General features: G+C 41.2%; 2 protein-coding genes across 7 annotated transcripts in view; both read left to right on the top strand.

The window, feature by feature from the left end:
* POC1B (POC1 centriolar protein B) overlaps positions 1 to 19,376 on the top strand; it is a 97,862-nt gene that overhangs the window by 1,150 nt on the left and 77,336 nt on the right. The window contains exons 1-2 of one of the 6 annotated variants that reach the window (XM_030323353.1): positions 7,776 to 9,865; positions 17,110 to 17,248. The exons of 3 other annotated variants lie outside the window; for them this stretch is intronic. In XM_030323353.1, coding sequence (XP_030179213.1) covers positions 17,203 to 17,248 — 46 coding nt within the window. In that variant the 5' untranslated portion in view covers positions 7,776 to 9,865; positions 17,110 to 17,202. Of the gene's footprint in view, positions 1 to 7,775; positions 9,866 to 17,109; positions 17,249 to 19,376 lie in introns of those variants that run through there. 2 more of the 6 variants (XM_030323352.1, XM_030323355.1) reach the window with 2 other exon arrangements.
* Positions 141 to 2,596, top strand: LOC115519410 (polypeptide N-acetylgalactosaminyltransferase 4). The gene has a single exon (XM_030323350.1). It carries the CDS (start codon positions 389 to 391, stop codon positions 2,135 to 2,137), a length of 1,749 nt encoding a protein of 582 aa, XP_030179210.1. The 5' UTR covers positions 141 to 388; the 3' UTR covers positions 2,138 to 2,596.

Raw genomic sequence — 19,376 nt, 5'->3', positions numbered from 1 at the left:
GGCCCCCAGCCCGGCCCCGCCGAGTCGCCTCCGGGCCCGGGCCTGGCCGAAGACTTTCTCGAACTAACCGCCAGGAGGAGTGAGTGGGAAGGGGAGGGGTTTGTCCTCGGCCCAGGGAGGGTGGGGTGTTGGCCAGAGAGTTTGTGAAAAGTTGTGAGACCAAGTGGAGGAAGCGGAGAGAGAGGAGTTGGGGCTGTGCCGGAGGCCAAGGACCGAGAGGTCTCCGGTGACCGCTGCGAAGCCCCTGTGGCTGGAAAGAAGCCGAGCGCCTGCGTGAAAGGAGGGACGTGCTCGGAAGTTCGCTCCTACCTGAGCCGGGACCTCGATCTGCTGGTCCGAAGTCCTTCCCCTGCGTGGTGGCTCTGGTGGCCGCGTCTCCGCCTTAACCATGAGGATCCGGATGGCCGTGAGGTGGACCTGGGCAGGCAAGAGCTGCCTGTTGCTGGCGCTTTTAACAGTGGCCTATATCCTGGTGGAACTCTCTGTCTCTACTTTCCATGCCTCCTCAGCAGCCGGCCTTGCCAGGGAGAGGGGGCCCAAACAGCTCTCAGGCCCCTGGGAAAAGGCAGAGGAGTTGTCTCGACCGCTTTATGAGAAGCCCCCTGCAGATTTCCACGCACTTGGGGAGTGGGGGAAAGCCAGCAAACTCCAGCTCAGCCAGGATGAGCTAAAGCAGCAAGAAGAACTTATTGAGAGATATGCCATTAATATTTATCTCAGCGACAGGATTTCCCTGCACCGCCACATAGAGGATAAAAGAATGTATGAGTGTAAATCCCAGAAGTTTAATTATAGGAGACTTCCCACCACCTCTGTTATCATCGCTTTCTATAATGAAGCCTGGTCGACCTTGCTCCGCACCATCCACAGTGTTTTAGAAACTTCTCCTGCAGTCCTCTTGAAGGAAATCATCCTAGTGGATGACTTGAGTGACAGAGTTTATTTGAAGACACAGCTTGAAACTTACATCAGCAATCTCGATAGAGTCCGCTTGATTAGAACAAATAAGCGTGAGGGGCTGGTTCGAGCCCGCCTGATTGGGGCCACTTTTGCCACCGGGGATGTCCTCACTTTCCTGGATTGCCACTGTGAGTGTAATTCTGGTTGGTTAGAACCACTTTTGGAAAGAATTGGGAAAGATGAAACGGCAATTGTATGTCCTGTGATAGACACCATTGATTGGAATACTTTTGAGTTCTATATGCAGACCGGGGAGCCCATGATTGGTGGATTTGACTGGCGCTTAACCTTCCAGTGGCATTCAGTCCCCAAACATGAAAGGGACAGACGGAAATCGAGAATTGACCCAATCCGATCTCCCACCATGGCTGGAGGACTGTTTGCTGTCAGCAAGAAATATTTTCAGTACCTTGGAACATATGACACTGGAATGGAAGTGTGGGGGGGTGAGAACCTGGAGCTATCTTTTAGGGTGTGGCAGTGTGGAGGTAAACTGGAGATCCACCCGTGTTCCCACGTGGGCCATGTATTCCCCAAGCGGGCGCCATATGCTCGGCCCAATTTCCTACAGAATACTGCTCGGGCAGCGGAAGTGTGGATGGACCAGTACAAAGAGCATTTCTACAATCGAAACCCTCCAGCAAGGAAAGAAGCTTATGGTGATATATCTGAAAGAAAATTACTACGAGAACGGCTGAAGTGCAAGAGCTTTGACTGGTATTTGAAAAATGTGTTTTCTAATTTACATGTTCCAGAGGATAGGCCAGGCTGGCACGGAGCTATTCGCAGTATGGGAATCTCTTCTGAATGTTTAGATTATAACTCTCCTGACAGTAACCCCACAGGTGCCAACCTTTCACTGTTCGGCTGCCACGGCCAAGGAGGCAATCAATTCTTTGAATACACTTCAAACAAGGAAATAAGGTTTAACTCTGTGACAGAGTTATGCGCAGAGGTTCCTGAGCAAAAAAATTATGTAGGAATGCAAAATTGTCCAAAAGATGGGTTCCCCATTCCAGCAAACATTATTTGGCATTTTGAAGAAGATGGAACCATTTTTCATCCCCGCTCGGGACTGTGCCTTAGTGCTTTTCGGACACCTGAGGGTCGCCCTGATGTTCAAATGAGAACTTGTGATGCTCTAGATAAAAAACAGATCTGGAAGTTTGAGAAATAGAAGAGCACAACAGCACTTTCTTCCTGAGCGGACGGACAATAGCTCCAAGAAAAGTCAAAGAGCCTTTAAAGAGCCTCAGTGAGATTGTGTTTTATCAGAAATCACCCACTGGTCATTTCAAGAAAGTCAAAGAGCCTTTAAAGAGCCTCAGTGAGGTTGTGTTTTTATCAGAAATCACCCACTGGTCATCTGCGAGAGCTCTGTGAAAGCTGTGTTTCATTTTGGTATAGAACGCTGAAAATGGGTGCACAGAGAGCTGCTGTTTAATATTTCAAAGTGCCTTACTTATGGGTTGTTTTATTTAAAAGCTTTGTCAATATGGTTTTTTTCTCCTCAAAGAAGTTGACTGTGAATTGATATACACAAAACATTTAAGTGCCAGACTTAATATTAAAGACTGTAAAAGTCCAAGCAGAAAGAGCGATGATTTATGTTGATGGATAAGTTCACTGCCCATCTCTTTAAAAACAAAACTCAGGGGCGCCTGGGTGGCGCAGTCGGTTAAGCGTCCGACTTCAGCCAGGTCACGATCTCGCAGTCCGGGAGTTCGAGCCCCGCGTCGGGCTCTGGGCTGATGGCTCAGAGCCTGGAGCCTGTTTCCAATTCTGTGTCTCCCTCTCTCTCTGCTCCTCCCCCGTTCATGCTCTGTCTCTCTCTGTCCCAAAAATAAATAAACATTGAAAAAAAAAAAAAAATTTAAAAACAAAACTCATAAATGTGCAGTTTGAGCTATTGCTATTCTTATTGTATGAGGATTTGAATTTCTTTTAGCCAACACATTAGGTGTCATTTTTTTATTTTAGTTTTCCTTTAATCAACTAGAAATCAAAGGAAGTTGATCTTAAGGAGAAAGGCCTGGTTTAGATGTACGTTTCATTGGAAGAGGGCATTAGTTTGAATGTGAGTTTAGAGGTCTTTTTAACATGCAGACATCTCAGAAAAATATACCCACATCTGAATGAAACGGGGAGAGATTTACATTCCACACTTGGTAAACTTGAGCTATTAGACTTAACTGGCCTGTATTGATACCTCATTTTGCTCTGATTTTGTAAGCTGTCCTCTCTGTGAACTCTTGTGTGTGTGTGTGGGGGGGGGGGGGGTTTTCCATTTTCTGATTGCACTTCCTTAAGTTATGATTGTACTGGAAAGGGACTCATTCACAATACTGTGCTTCCCTTTGTTAATGCTTAATTGTTTAAAGTAAACATGATTGTGGACTCTGCAAAGTTAAAGCCAACTGTGTTTACTGAAATGTGTGAAACTGAAAGTGGGCCCGGTGCTGCAAAGGCTGTGGAAGTCTTCTAGGAGTTCTTCCTGGTGAGGACATTTAAGGATTTCTCTTAAAACAAGGAAGAAGCTTGCCTGTTGCCTGGACGCTGCCGATTGCTGCCCTGCAGCCTGTTTTCAGCACCTAGCACCAAGCCTGGCACTTAGGCAGCTTTCAGTAGTATGTGGGTGAATGAATGATGAATGAATGAATGAATGGCTCAGCCATGGAATGTGATTTTGGTCATGTCGTTTGACCAAAAGACTCCGTTTGGGCTTCAGTTTTCTCGTCTATAAAATGTGGGTGCTGGATTAGATCTCAAAGATCCCTTCCAGCTGTGAAATGTGATTACACATTACAATCACTCGTGCAGTCTTTACAACACTTTTTATCTCTTCACTTTTAACACAGATAATGTTGTTAGGCAATAATCAGTCCAGTTAAGAACCTGGAAAAGGGGGATACTTTTAAAATTAAGTGAGCCGAGCTCAACTGAAGTGGTTTATTTTGGATTGAGTGGAAAGTTGTTGTGGTCAGTGTTTGTATTCATTTTATTTGACAGTTGTTGAACCAATTTTGTTTTTATCTTTAATCTTTCAAACTCTAAAAGTAATCTTTTGGGCTGAGAATATAAATATTTTCCCAACAAAATTAAGAAGTAACTATACTTAAATATATATATACACCACTCATTTTGTTACAAAGCTATATCCAAGAATCACAGGCTGAATTTAGAACCAGATCTCAATTAGTTCACTTTGGTCTACATTTATGAAAAATGCATACTCCATAGATAGTCCACAGTACTCTTAAGTAAAGTTGTTTTCAGTGTGTACTTGATGACTGGAGAGAAGGAACTTTGCAAAATCGGAATTTAAGAAAAACTTTTAGGATAGCCATTTCAAAAAGTAAAAGTGCTATGTATCTTGATTATTTTTATTTCTCCTTTGCTTCTCACAATGAAAATGTGTTAATAACTTTCGTGAAGTTATCTAGCAACCTTGAGGTTTATCAAAGAATTATCCAAATTTCATGTGCAAGGTACATGGCCCTGGGTGTAATTTAAGAAGGATTTATAATAATACTCTGCATTTTGCAAAAATGGTTGTTTGACAGCATTTGTTCTCCTAAACCTACTGTCTCCCCTTGCCCAGTCTACTTTTTAATTTAAATCGCCCTTTATTTACTTATTTGTACTTGTTAGCCGCCCCCCCCCCTTCAAATGGAAAAACTAAAATTGATTATTCTGGAAGTACTTATTGGAATTACTTTTACCCCAGTATCTTGCTGCTCTTGTCAAAAGATAAAGGGGGCATTGAAAAGTAAAGTACTTAATTTTTTACCTATTGCTAAATTGTAGGATGTGACCCATTATTTTGGAAGAAATTTTAGGATAGTGCTTTATTTAGATCAGTAACTTGAAAGAGTCTGGTTGTTCATTCCTCATGTAGTGTAGGTAACAGAAGGATGAGACTTTCACGCTTTTGTCTATAGGCATTGCCAATTTAATTTAAAAAAACATACTGTAAATCTACAAACAATGTCTATTTTGACGCCCTAATTCCCATTTATTGGTACCAAAGCTCTCTTTTGCTGTAGACAGTTAAGAGTTGACTTTTTAAGTTAGTTTACATATTAATATCAGTTTCAGTAAAATATTTGGTAGACAAGAGGTTTCTACTTCAAATGGTCGTTATGCCATTCAGTGTCCAGCTCTATGAGTACATTAAGTAGGCATTTCTAGCAGTCGTCTTTCAGACAAATGATAATGATCATCTGCAGGATCTCTAGAACTCACAGTAACTTGTTTGTGAAAGACAATTTGTTTACTCAGTAGTAGTAGGTTCCTGCATATTCATTGTATGTTGGCAAATCAAACTTTTCTAGGTTGGAGCCAAGAGGTTATTTTTAAGTTGTATAGTCTTAGTGGTTTTAGGATCTCAATTTTAACTAATAAAATATTTGGTTTCGATTAGTTTGTCCCTTTTGTTAAAATTTTTTTTAATGTTTGTTTATTTTTGAGACAGAGAGAGACAGAGAGTGAGCGGGGGATGGGCAGAGAGAGAGGGAGACACAGGCTCCAGCTCTGAGCTGTCAGCACAGAGCCCAAAGCGAAGCGGGGGCTTGAACTCAGTGAGCGAGCGAGTGCAAGGTCATGACCTGAGCTGAAGTTGGACGCTTCACTGACTGAGCTACCCAGGCATCCCTACTTTGTCCCTTTCAATTGCTGTTTTAATAATATTTGTAAATGAGCCCAAAAAAGGTTGAGGTTCAGATTAATCTCTTTTGAACAATGAATTTTTTTCTGTGTGTTGAGCAGTTCCCATCCTTTTTTTTCCTTTTGTTAATGATTTTTTGCAATATTAAGACATAAAATAAAATGCATTGCTAATTATTTTTGCAAATGGATTCTGATGATTTTAGTCTATGGGATCATTGTTTCTATGTACACATTTGTTGATGGTAACAGAAGAGAGTTAAGCTTGTAATTATTTAGCTTATTTGAAAATACAGACAATATTAAAAAGTCAAAGTTCCTGCATTATTTTGCAAGGTGTCATTACCCTACAAGTATTCTGAGTGGTGTTAGCACTATTAATGTCTGCGTTTACTACTCATAAACAAACAGGAAATGACTGGGGAGCTCTGGGGCTCACTGGGGGCTCTGTAAAAGGAAGCAAGTGAACACCTGGGCACATTAACATGAATTTCAAAACCTTCGGCTAAAAAGAAATATATCTATTCTGTAAACCACATAGCCTCACATTTCCCTCAACCATCGCTCTGCATCCCCCCATCCGACGTACAATTCCTTTCCACCAGCCACATCTCTTCTTCCTCTTTAGTGATTCTGCCTAATGCCCCACACCCATGCCTCTCCCGTGCCTGAGACACTTCTTGGGAATCACTATTGTAAAGACTCCGCTTTATACATCAGATGTCTTAATAGCCACATTTAGGATGCGTACAGTTGAGCTAAACATATTTTTACTGATCTTTTGGGGTTTTTTAATGTATAGTTTAAAAAGTTACTGTAAATATGTACGCTAGAATCTTGCTGTCTTACTAAGTGACTGCAACCCTGTGCAAATCATTGTATCTCACCTTCAGTTTCATGAAAGTAAAAAATGACTGGAAAAATCATAGACAGTACAAAGTGTTTGCCAGGGCCTGTGGCAGGAAGGAATAGAGAATGATTGCTAATGAGGATGGGTTTTTTAGGGGGTGGGTGTGTAATGAGAATGTTCTGGAATTAGATAGTGACAATGGTGGTACAATTTTGGGTAAAACACTGAATTATACACTATAAAAGGGTGAAGTTATAGTATATGAATTACATCTCGATTATAAAAAAAAAAAAAATCTTAAGGGGAAAAGAAGAGGCTGGAGAATTTCATGTATTCCAAAAAAGATTTCTGTATCCCTCTGTGCCTACCAGACTTTAAAACCGGCCAGCAGGATTTATTAACACTTGAGTCATTTTGTAATTTAACAGAGTTAAGAAAGTTAGATATATATGTGAATTAGACCATGAGTGAGAATCAGTATTGGAATTTTTTCCTAAAATTTCAGAAAAACCTAAATCGTTTTGACCAGGATGTAGGGATTATTATAAAAGGTGAAATAAATTCCTGAACTGAATAGTTGTCCAGGGTAGAAGTGAAGAGTAGACAAGTCCTTACAGCTTGCTAATAATCAGACATGACTTTTCCTTTTTTATGCCAAGCTCGACCACTTTCTCAGGCTGGCCCAGGAGAGTTGTCCACTGAAGGCTAGCAGTGCCCTTGGCTGTCTGGTCACCATTCTGACCCTCTTATTTGCACTTATCTGATCCTGTTCAAAGGGGGAATGATATATAAAAAATAAAAGTTCCCCATTTATCGAGTGGAACTTTATTTAGTTAATGCTACAGCATGCCAGATGCTGGCTTATGCTCTGGGTGCACACACACAGAGGAGAACAAAACAGGTGTGCTTCTTCACATGGTGTGAAGAATCCGTAGTCTGATGATAGAGACAAATATTAACAAGTAAACACACAAATCGTGTGCAGGTACAACCTGAAACAGGAAAAGGGGTGCATGCTGTGAAGAAAAGGAAGAGTGCTTTGAGGAATAACAGTGGCGACATAAGTTTATGGGGTCAAGGAATACTCCTTTGTGGAAGTTAGATTTAACTCAGGACCTGAGGGAGGAGTTAGCCAGGCAAAGACTAGAGAAAGAATTGCATATTCAAAAACCAAGAGTGGGAAAGAACTTGTCCTTGATTAAGGAAAAAGAAGAAGGCCAGAGGCACCTAGCTGGCTCAGTCAGAAGAGCATGGGACTCTTGATCTTGGGTCATGAGTTAGAGCTCCACATTGGGTGTAGAGATTACATAAACAGGAAAACTTAAAACAAAATTACTTAAAAAAAAAAGAGAGAGAGAGAGAGAGAGAAAGGCCAGAAGGGGTAGAGGCTGTAAATGAAGGCAGAGAGAGAGCTTTAGGGGATGAAGTTGCAGGGGAAGGCAGAGGTAGTAAGGCCTTGGAGGCTAGAGCAGGTTAAATAGGGGCCCTTTAAAAGATATGTTTAAGTCCCTGAAACCTGTAAATGTGACTTTGTTTGGGAAAAAAGTTCTTTCCAGATGTAATTAAGTTAAGGATCTCAAGAAGAGATCATTCTGGATTATCTTGGTGAGCCTTGAATCCAATGACAAGTGTTATTAGGAGAGACACAGAGGAGATAAGAGAAGAAGCCAGAGGCAGAGATTGGAGTCATGCAGCCAGGAGCCAAAGAGCTTCTGGAGGCACCAGACCTTGGAAGAGACAAAGAATGGAATCTCCTTTAGAACATTAGAGAGAATCCTACCAATGCCTTGATTTTGTACTTCTGGCCTTGGGGACTGTACGAGAATAAATTTGCTTTGTTTTAAGCCTCCAAGATTTTGGCAATTTGTTATGGCAGCCCTAGGAAACTAAGGCGGAGGCCATGTTTTAGGATTTTGTTCTGAGAGTTGTGAAAAGTTGTTGAAGAGTGTTAAGGAAGGGAATGGCAGAATCTGATTTAGACCTCAAAAAGATCACTCTGCTCTGTGGATACTGAACTATTAGTAGAGAAGTCAATTAGGAGATATTTTAGTAATACCAGCAGGAGTTGATGATGGTTCAGACTAGGGTGGTGCTCTGGGAAAGAGAGAAATTTGGGAGTTATTAGCATACAGATGGTATTTAAAGTTGTCAAAAGTTCAGAAATAACAGAAGTAAAACTGAGGAATCCCTGAAATAGTAATTAGTTAAAGTTTATTGTGCACATACCATAAAGATAGTTTGCAAACTGGGAACATTCAAAACATGCAGTGAGGCTCAGGGGTATGTTATAAAGCAGCTTATATAGTGAGAAAGCAGTGACTTTATTCTTCACATTGATTGCTTGTAATATTAGAGTTCTCTTAAATGATAGGGTGTTGGTCAGTAGTTACCTTGGGAAACAGTTCAAGTTTTTGCTTGTGATTTCCAGAGACATAAGCAAGAAATGACCTAGGTCAAGTTAGTTTGACAAAATAAGCTAAATTAATCTTTGTTTGTGTGATTAAACTATTTTTGTCTACTCAGGGAATTTTCAAGGCTGGCCTCCATTTGTTTTTGACTTCAGCAAAGTCATGGGAATATTTGAGATCACCTGGGAAGAACATAGAACCATGAGGGCAAATAGCCCAAGTTTAGTCCTAAAGATCCCAAACCTTTAGACAAGAAGAAGAAATGGCAAAAGAATCTAAGAAGAAATAATCAGAAAGATAGAAGGAAAGCCATGACAGTAGGGTCTCATGAAAGCCAAGGTCTAGGGTGGGGGAGAAATGTGGAATTGAGAGGAGATGTTAAATAGTCATTAGGAGAGTAGGGAGGGAAGTATTGCAGAATTGAGCACTACCGGGCAGTGTAGAGATCCAGGTGACATTAGTGGTTATACATTTACCGTGTTTCTAATCTGTTTGGGGGTGTGTCTAGCTACTCTCACTGGTACAAATATAGGTCCAGAAAAGCCAGAGTGACTGGGATTTAGCTGGGGAAACTTGAAGGAAGGAGGGAGAGTCAGGGGATTGAATGAATATATGTGTGAGAGGGGGCTTATCAGTAGGATAAAGAGAGAAATGAAGGTGATGAAAAGAGAGCCTCCATGGAGAATATAGGTCAATGGATTGGAGAGATATAGAAATTACTTGACTAAACTGTAAGGAAAGCAGCTTGTCAGAGGATGGCAGGCTTCGGATTCATGATCTGGGAAGTGTTCAGTTTCTGCTGATGACAAGATGCAGGGTGTGGCCATGGAAGGAATTGCCAAGGAAGCGTGGAAGAAAAGGGCCTTGGAGCATTCTGGTTGTCCCCTTGGTCTGAAATGCTCTTCACTTCCTCACTCTGCTTGGCTGGCTCCTTCTTGTCCTTCTGCCTCTCCTTAAAATGCTACTGATAACTCCATCTGAAGTAAGTATTCTACCTCCACACAAAATTCTCCTTATGACTTCCTGATGTAGCTTTCATGTCTGTTGGCACAATTTAAGATGTCATGTTTGCCTGCTTGTTGACTTGTTTTCCTCCTCTTCATCTGAGTGTCAGCTCCCCATTTAGAAAGTTTGCCTATTTTGTTCCTTAGGATTTCCCCTGCCCGGCCCGCAATGCCTTATGTGGTGTAAGGGTGAGATATCTGTTGACTGAACTAATAATATCAGGAGCTAGAGAGGAAAACTGTGACGTGAGGTAGGTGAAATGTGAAAGAGAAAATGATCGTCACTTGAAAGGGTTTCAGGGAACTTGGGGTTCCCAAGCAGAGTTAAGCGTAAGTGGTTGAGGAGGAGGGACTTTCAAGGAGGAGGATGTGGTTATAGGGAGATCATCTACCGGGAGTCCCCCTGGCCCACTGGCGGCTTTTGGGAAGGAGAGAAGGCATGGGTGTCAGGGTCAGCTAAGGCGACATCCAGAGAGTTATAGAAGTTGAGAGCATGTGGATGATGACTGGAGGAACTCAAGGCCTAAACTTCTGGTCATGACTCGGAGAAACAGAACATAAAGTATGGTGGATTTATACTTGATAGCCTTTCAGAAGGTGCTAGGCTCTTGGGTTTCACAGGGTGGGTTGGGAGGTGGTTGGAGGAGAGGGGATGGGAAAAACCAATAACCTGTGAAGTGTTCCCATCCTTTTTTATGGATGAAGGTTCAGGAACTTTCCTGAAGCTATATAGCTAGTAAGCAGCACAGCCTGTCTGGGCCTGGATTGGAGTCTAATTCTACAGCCACATTCTTTTCCATTAGGCCAGCTTCTCAGAAGGCAGCACTCAAATTTATTCAAACATTAGAAGAGTTTAAAAGTACTGTCACATGGTTTGTAGAACCCGAGCCGCACTTTAGAAGTTTCCATTTAAAATTGTATAATTTTAACACTGAAGTTGTCACTTTCCTCCCTTTTTTCCCTTCAAGGTTATGCTGTCATGGACCCAATTCCTATTAGCCCTTGGGTTATTTGTAGAATAAATCATGGTAAAGAACAAGTTAATTTCTTTCTTTTTTTCACTGAATAGAAGCAGAATGAAATTTGGAAGTTCTAAGTTGTTTTCTTCACAGTGAAACCATAATAAAAGTTTGCCAGAAATTCTTTTCCTATTATGGTTTTTGATGGCAACCTGTGTAGTAGCTTCGTTAAAGTTTCTCCCACTGTTACAGTTCAAAAACTTATTCCTAAGTGTTAGTGTCTGCAGAGCACAGTATGTCTCCACTTCCAAGGTACATCAGAATTAAGTGAGAAAGTGGTTAAAAAAAAAAAAAATCAGATTCCTCAGTCTCACTCCAAAGAATGTTTAATTTACTGGAAGTACACATTTTAAACAAGGTTCCCAGTAATTGTAATAGGGATAATCCATAAATGCCCAGTGCTTCTCAAAACACTGGGTTATTGGTTAAATGCCCAGGCTTTGGAGACTGATAGAACTGGGTTAAAAATGGACTACATTGCTTTCTGCCTCCATGACCTTGGACAAATTACTTCACCTCACTAAGCCTCACTTCCTCATCTGAACAAGAGGGATAATGATAATTACTTGCCTCGTTGTGAGGATTAAATAAAATAATGCTTATAAAAGTATTTGGCCCCTAGTAACAACTCTGTAAAGGTGTATGTTGTTGTGATTGTCCATCGTCCTAGAGACGTGGAATTTGAGTAAGTTAAATTAAGTTCTCCTGATTGTCATTACTGAAGATTATTTTTAAAGCACCCACAGCTCCTTTTAGACCATGCTTACACTAGCAAGATAATGACTTAGTGTCAGCTAGAAGGAAAAGATGCTTAAATATTCCCTCATTCAGGGCAGAGGAATTTTAAGTTAGTGCCATCATTTATTTATATTATTACATAGTGCTTGGATAGCACAAACTAACTCTGAAAGTATTAGATAGAGATGAAAGTTTATCTAGTGAAGATTAGAATATTATCTTTTTATTGGGCAGCCCTTTCCTTTTTATCTAAGCTTATAGATGTGTATGCTTGGGAGTGATAATTTTTTTTCTTTTTTTTAAAAAAAAATTTTTTTTTTCAACATTTATTTATTTTTGGGACAGAGAGAGACAGAGCATGAACGGGGGAGGGGCAGAGAGAGAGGGAGACACAGAACCCGAAACAGGCTCCAGGCTCTGACCCGTCAGCCCAGAGCCCGACGCGGGGCTCGAACTCCCGGACCGTGAGATCGTGACCTGGCTGAAGTCGGACGCTTAACCGACTGCGCCACCCAGGCGCCCCGATAATTTTTTTTCTTAAAAAAGTCATAGAGATCTCCTCACAGATTTCCTTAGAATATGTCCTTGTTTATTTTTCCTTGAAGAAGGCCATCTAGAGTTTCTTTTGTGACCTAAAGACCAGCATGAACCTGGAAATGCTATAGGAAGTACAAAATCATGGTGCCCTCAAACCAGAAATCTGAGTTAACTTCTGGTAGTGGAGTATAAGTGAGACATAATCAGAGTCCAAAATACATAGAAGGACCCCTGAAATAGTTGAAAAATTCAAGAATTTCTATATGAAGGTGATTTGGATTACTAGGACTTTCTTTTTTTTTTTTTTTAATTTTTTTTTTCAACGTTTTTATTTATTTTGGGGACAGAGAGAGACAGAGCATGAACGGGGGAGGGGCAGAGAGAGAGGGAGACACAGAATCGGAAACAGGCTCCAGGCTCTGAGCCATCAGCCCAGAGCCCGACGTGGGGCTCGAACTCACGGACCGCGAGATCGTGACCTGGCTGAAGTCGGACGCTTAACCAACTGCACCACCCAGGCGCCCCACTAGGACTTTCTTGAATATGGGATGGAAAGGCCTGAGAGGGAGATGATCCAAATGCATAAAGCTGTGAAAGACACTATATTGTGAACACAGACCTTTTTGTGAGTTCAAAAACATGTACTCTTTGACCCATCAATAATTTTTTTGGGAATTGATCACAATGATGTATTTGTACACATCAGAAATGACTCGTGTATATTACCGCGTCATTTGTGAAAGGGTAAATAGGGTAGACTGGTTAAATAAATTAAGGTGTGGCTGCACAATAGAATATTATGTAGCTATTAAAGAGAGTAAAGCACACTTCTCCCTCCGATCCTGACAGAGTAATTGGTAGCCAAACTTTCCCTCCAGCCTAAAAACAACTGTAAAATGACACAACATATATGAGGCAAGTGAATTCAGTCATCAAGCAACAGAGAGTGCAGAACTGTAACAGTCCCTGCGAGGCAGAAGGGAAACACACACGGTGAGCCCGCAGCCGACTTGGCTTCCTTCTCAGAGGCACTCTTCCTGCAGAACAGCCAAGAGGTAGAGCCCAAGCAGCAACATGCCACCTGGACCAAGCAATCAAAGTAAATCTCACCAATACCGGGACAAACAGACACAAACACCCTGCTATGATGAGGGCACAGTACAACCTGTGGATTCCTATAAAAAATACGTATCCTGAATCTAATCATGAGGGAATATCAAGAAAAAAACTGATGAACATCTCACAAAAATAACAGGTCTGTAGTCTTTAAGGGTATCTGGTCAATAAAGAGAAAAAAAGGGCTTAGGAAATCTTTCTTTAAGGTTTTGGGGCACCTGGGTGGCTCAGTTGGTTAAGCGTCCGACTTTGGCTCAGGTTGTGATCTCATGGTTTGTGAGTTCAAGCTCTGCATCGGGCTCTGTGCTGACAGCTCAGAGCCTGGAGCCTGCTTTGGATTCTATGTCTCATTCTCTCTCTGCCTCTCCCTCACTTGTGCTCTCTCTCTCTCAAAAATAAATAAATGTAAATAAGATAAAATAAAATAAAATAAGGTTTTATTAAAAATAGGAAAAGAATGGGTCACCTGGGTGGCTCAGTCGGTTAAGTGTCTGACTTTGGCTTAGGTTATGATCTCATGGTTCCTGAGTTCGAGCCCTGGGTCAGGCTTTGTGCTGACAGCTCGGAGCCTAGAGCCTGCTTCAGATTCTGTCTCCATCTCTCTCTGCCTCTGTGCTCTATGTGTGTGTGTCTGTCTCTCTCTCTCTCAAATATAAATAAACATGAAAAAATAGGAAAAGAATAAGACAGCTCTATGTACTAATACATCACGATCTCCAACATATTATACTAAGTGGGCTGGCAAAGGAAGATAGAGAAGCAAAATGCAGAATGACAAATAACATGCTACCATTTGTATAAAAAATACATGTAAATAGGCACATATTTGTTTAAGCACATAAGAGGGTACTCAAGAAATGGTTAACATTGGTTTGCCTCTAGGAAGGGGAGCTAGGTGGCCAAGGTCCAGAAGGAGATTTTGGTAAATACCGATAACGTGCATTTATTACCAGTTGGAAAGATAAAATAATTTAACAGCAAGCTCACAAACTGGAGGCACTACCGTTTGTTTCTAAGGATTTAGTATTCCTGATGGAGCAAACCTCTGAGTAACTGCAGGTTTGGATAAAACAAGGAGTGAGAGATCTTAGGGTGGCTCAAGTTATTGCTAGTTAAGGTGACACAGTAACTATTGGCCTTTTGGACGTGATGGAAAGCAAACATGTTCTCCTTGGTGCGTTCCTTGGTACCTCCAGAGACATAGCACTGGCCTGGGTGCACATGGACTTTGTTTTGTCTTTTGTCCTAATGAAGATTTCCTGAAACCGTGAATTATTGTTAGGGGATAAAAATCATTTTTTCAAGGGTAGATTTCCTAATTAACCTTTTCTCTTAACTTCTTCCCTTTGACATTTTATCTCAAAATAGAGCAGTTGGATGACGAATCATATAAGCTTTGGCATTTGAAATTAGGTGGTGGTGTTTATTTAGGGTGTGGTTCAGTGGAAATGAAGGAAAGTAAATTCCACGTTGACACTTTACAACATTGATATCCGTAGTCCAGTACCTTTCATTATCACAGTATTAGAGTTTAGTGGGATAAGGTTAAGGAAGTAACGAAAAATGTGGAAGAAATAAAGAGTGTATCCTGAGCCACACAGTGGTACTTGGGACATCTTGGCTTCTGGTATTTCGTAATTAATAGGCCTCTGAAGTGCCCCTTTGCCCAAAGGTGAGGCTGTCCCTGTCCTATGAACCACCTTTTCCTTCTGCTGTCTCACTTCTCTTCACCGGGCCTCACACCAGGATGGCAAGCAAGTGCTGCTTTAATGTGGGCATGCAGCTATTGACTCTATATTTGTAATTTTGAGTATCCACTCTGGTTAAGATGCTCTTTTCCTTTTCCGACAAAATATGTGAAGTCTCAAGTCCTGTGTCACCTTCTCAGTTAAGCTTCATATTCTTATCCCTGTGACCTCCCTCACCCCATTAATTGTTGTGTCACCATGATCCTTTAATACCATTTTTTCCTGCTTCTTATCATGTTGAGTGTTAGGGACCCTGTAAACCCTCAATGAATTAATGAATCAGTTGTATACATTAACTCTTTCCACAGCCTCCCTCCCATCTCTCATCAACCAACACCAACCAGCTCTGATCTCACCACTTCACGGACGCAGTTCTTATTGCCAAATCAACAACTTGTCCTCGGGCTCAGGGCCAGTTTTATGGGCATATGCCCTGTGTAGTCACTTAGGACTGGTTTAATGCCCTGCTATCACTGTCCTGAAATTCTTAGCAGTTTTTCAACGAGGACCCCCACATTGACATTTGATGCTGGGCCCCGCAAATTATGTAGCTGGTCCTTTTCAGGCCTGATGTTACTCTAATTTCTTGAAAGCATTTGATACGGCTTGTCACCCTCTCTGAATACGTCTTGAGTTCCTGGACAGCAACATCTGCTTGTCCCCTTCTGTTTCATTTACGGCTCCTTTAGGTACCTTCAACCTCTTCTTCATCTAGATTCACTCCCCAAGTGATCCTACGCAGTGTCCAGTCCTTCTCTACACAGCGACTGCTGCTGACGGTGGCACAAAGAAAACCAATAGTAATAATGGGTACCTTTGAGTGTCTTCTGTGTGACAGGCATCGATTACAAGTATCATTTCATGTAATACTTAAAACACCTTGTTTGTAGATTCAGTGTCGCAGGCATAGAAAGGCTGAGTAACTTGCCCAAGGGTACATAGCTTGTAGACGATAGCTTGGATTTGACTCAGGGAGTCTAATTCTATAGTTTGCTCCTTTAACCACCACAGTGAACACTTAAAATCTCTCCCTGAGCTCTCGGTGGGTATATCCACCCCCATACTTGACATTTCCACCTGTATGTCTAATGGGCATCTTCAGCTTACTGCATCCCGAAAAGAACTCTTGATTCCCACCCCACGCTGCCTCACTGTCAACCTCCATCTCTTTTGGTTTTTCTTTTAAACACATTATTTTTTAAAAGTTTATTTACTTATTTTGAGAGGCAGAGACAGTGCAAGCAGGGAGGGGCAAAGAGAGGGAGAAAGAGAGAGAGAGAGAGAGAGAGAGAGAGAGAATCCCAAGGAGGCTCCTCACTGTCGGCGCAGTGCCCGTCATGGTGCTCGAATGCATGAACCGTGAGATCGTGACCTGAGCCAAAATCAAGAGTCAGACACTTAACTGCCTGAGCCACCCTAGTGCCCCTCTTCTGGTTTTTCTAATATCATTAAATGGCCCTGAGATTCATCTGGGTGCCCCGTCCGAAAGCCTGGCCTGGTTGCTTCTGCTTTCTTCCTTCCTTGTATCGAATCCAGTAGCCACCTGCACAGGCTCTACCTTTAAACATACCAAATATTGACCACTTCTCCCACTTCCGTGGCCTCCAGCTTAGTCCAAACCACCACCTTCTCCTGACTGGATTATTGCAGTAGCCTCCTAATTGATTTTCTTCTTCAATTCTGCCCCCCTACACCCTGTATATTCTGCACAGAGTGAGCAGGGTGATATTTTTAAACATTTTTTCTAAATGTTTTATCGAAGTATAAGATATGTACCCAAATTGGACAAGTTGATGAATTTTCACAATGTGACATGCCCATTTAACAAACACTCAGAGCAAGAACCATTACTAGTGCCCCCAGGAGTACCCCCTTGTGCTCCCTTGTAGCTACTATTCTCCCTCTACTATTCTTTCTCTATTATTCGTCAGTCTTTTAACTACGTTATTGTCTCAGGCGGTCATGCGTGGGGTCCCGTCTGCCCCGAGTGTGTTCTCCCTGCACATGTCAGTTTGAATCACCCCTCACTGCACTCAGGTCTCTGCTCAAATACCTTTTCCTCAGGAAGGATCACGAACTGCTCCGTACAACACTAAGGGTGAAGAATATATAAAAGTCCTGTGAACATCTGTGATACTATCAGTGAACCGTTTCGCAATGAGCGATGTCAGCGCCCGCCAGGCCGCCTCTCTGTTCTGCTCAGGTTCGTCGGGTTCATCAGATATCACTGTGTTGGAAAGTAGGACTGAGTGTCATTTTTATCTTTGTGACAGGTAGCAGCTCTTCCAAGCCAGTGTAACTGTTCTCAGCTTTTCAATTTGAAGAAGTTCTTTTGAAGACTTCCATTTTAAGAATTGTGAAAATTTTGCTATGAAAAGCCTTCACTACTATGTCTTAAATGAATGTTAATTTCTGAGGTTTCGGATTTTGTGGGTTTTCCCCACCCCCCCCTTTTTTTTTTTACTTTCCTTTTATTTTATTTGCTGTACATGTTGCACATCCAGATTGCATATCTAAAAGACACTGGTTATTTTTACGCTTTCTTAATTACAACTGTTCAGTGCCAGGCTCTCACCGCACCATTTGCTCTCCTGCAAATCAACTACTTCTCATTTCCAGTTAAACAAGTAATTTTCAATTTTGTCTGTTGTCTTTTCAGCCTTTACAGTCATTTGGAATAAAAATTCAATTTCAGTGAAAAAAAATGGGTTAAAGACCTAAATGTGAGATCTGAAACCATAAAACTTTTAAAAGAAAACATAGGCAGTAATTTCTTTGACATCAGCCATAGGAACATTTTTCTAGGTATGTATCTTCAAGTAAAACAAAAGCAAAAGCAAAATAAACTATTGGGACTATACTAAAAAAAAAAAAAACCTCTTGCACGGTGAAAGAAACCACCAACAAAACAAAAAGAGACAACCTAGTGAATGGGAGAAGATATTTGCAAATGATGAATCCAATAAGGGATTAATATCCAAAATATATAAAGAACTTACAACTCAACACCCAAAAAACAAATCATCTGATTAAAAGATGGGCAGAGGACCTGAATGGACATACTTCTAAAGAAGACATATGCATGGCCAAGAGAAATATATACAGATGCTCAACACCACTAATTGTGAGGGAAATACAAATCACAACCACAACAAGATATCACTTTATACCTGTCAGAATGGCTAGAATCAAAGAGACAAGAAATAAGTGTTGGCAAGGATGTGAAGAAAGAGGAACCCTCCATGTACACTTGGTGGGATCGTAAATTGGTACAGCTACTCTGAAAAACAGAATGGAGATTCCTCAAAATATTGAAAATAGAATTTTATGATCCAGTAATTCCATTACTATTTACCCAAAGAAAATAAAAACACTAATTTAAAATGATATATGCACCCTTATGTTTACTATAGCATTTTTTACAGTAGCCAAAATATGGAAGCAACCCAAGTGTCCATCAGTAGATGAGTAGATAAAGAAAATGTGGTACACACACACACACACACACACACACAGGAATATTGCTCAGCCATAACAAGGAATGAATTGTGGCAACATAGGTGGACCTCAGAGATATTATGCTAAGTGAAATAAGTCAGAGAAAGACAAATACTATATGATTTCATTTGCAGGTGGAATCTAAAAGACAGAACAAATGAACGAACACAAACAAAAAAAGCAGAAGCAAACGATAAGTACAAAGAAAACGTTGTGCTTGCCAGTGGGGAGGCTGGGAGGCTGGGCACAGTAGGTGAAGGGGAGTAGGAGGTATGGAAAATGGATGAATAATTTCTAAAAGTCCTCTGAACATATATATTTTCTGAATTTAATTTTTTTAAGTTTACATCCAAATTAGTTAGCATATAGTGCGACAATGATTTCAGGAGTAGATTCCTTAATGCCCCTTACCCATTTAGGCCATCCCCCCCTCACACAACCCCTCTAGTAACCTTCTGTTTGTTCTCTGTATTTAAGAGTCTCTTCTGTTTTGTCCCCCTCCCTGTTTTTATATTATTTTTGTTTCCCTTCCCTTATGTTCATCTGTTTTGTCTCTTAAAGTCCTCATATGAGTGAAGTCATATGATATTTGTCTTTCTCTGACTGACTAATTTCATTTAGCATAATACCCTCCAGTTCCATCCACATAGTTGCAAATGGCAAGATTTCATTCTTTTTGATTGCCGAGTAATACTTCATTGTGTGTGTGTGTGTGTGTGTGTGTGTGTACTACATCTTTATCCATTCATCCATCGATGGACATTTGGACTCTTTCCACACTTTGGCTATTGTTGATAGTGCTGCTATAAACATTGGGGTGCAAACATATATGA

This window comes from Lynx canadensis, chromosome B4, assembly GCF_007474595.2.
Source record: "Lynx canadensis isolate LIC74 chromosome B4, mLynCan4.pri.v2, whole genome shotgun sequence".
NCBI lineage: Eukaryota > Metazoa > Chordata > Mammalia > Carnivora > Felidae > Lynx > Lynx canadensis.
Note: the sequence above shows the minus strand (reverse complement) of the source record. Positions and strands in the feature narration are given on the sequence as shown.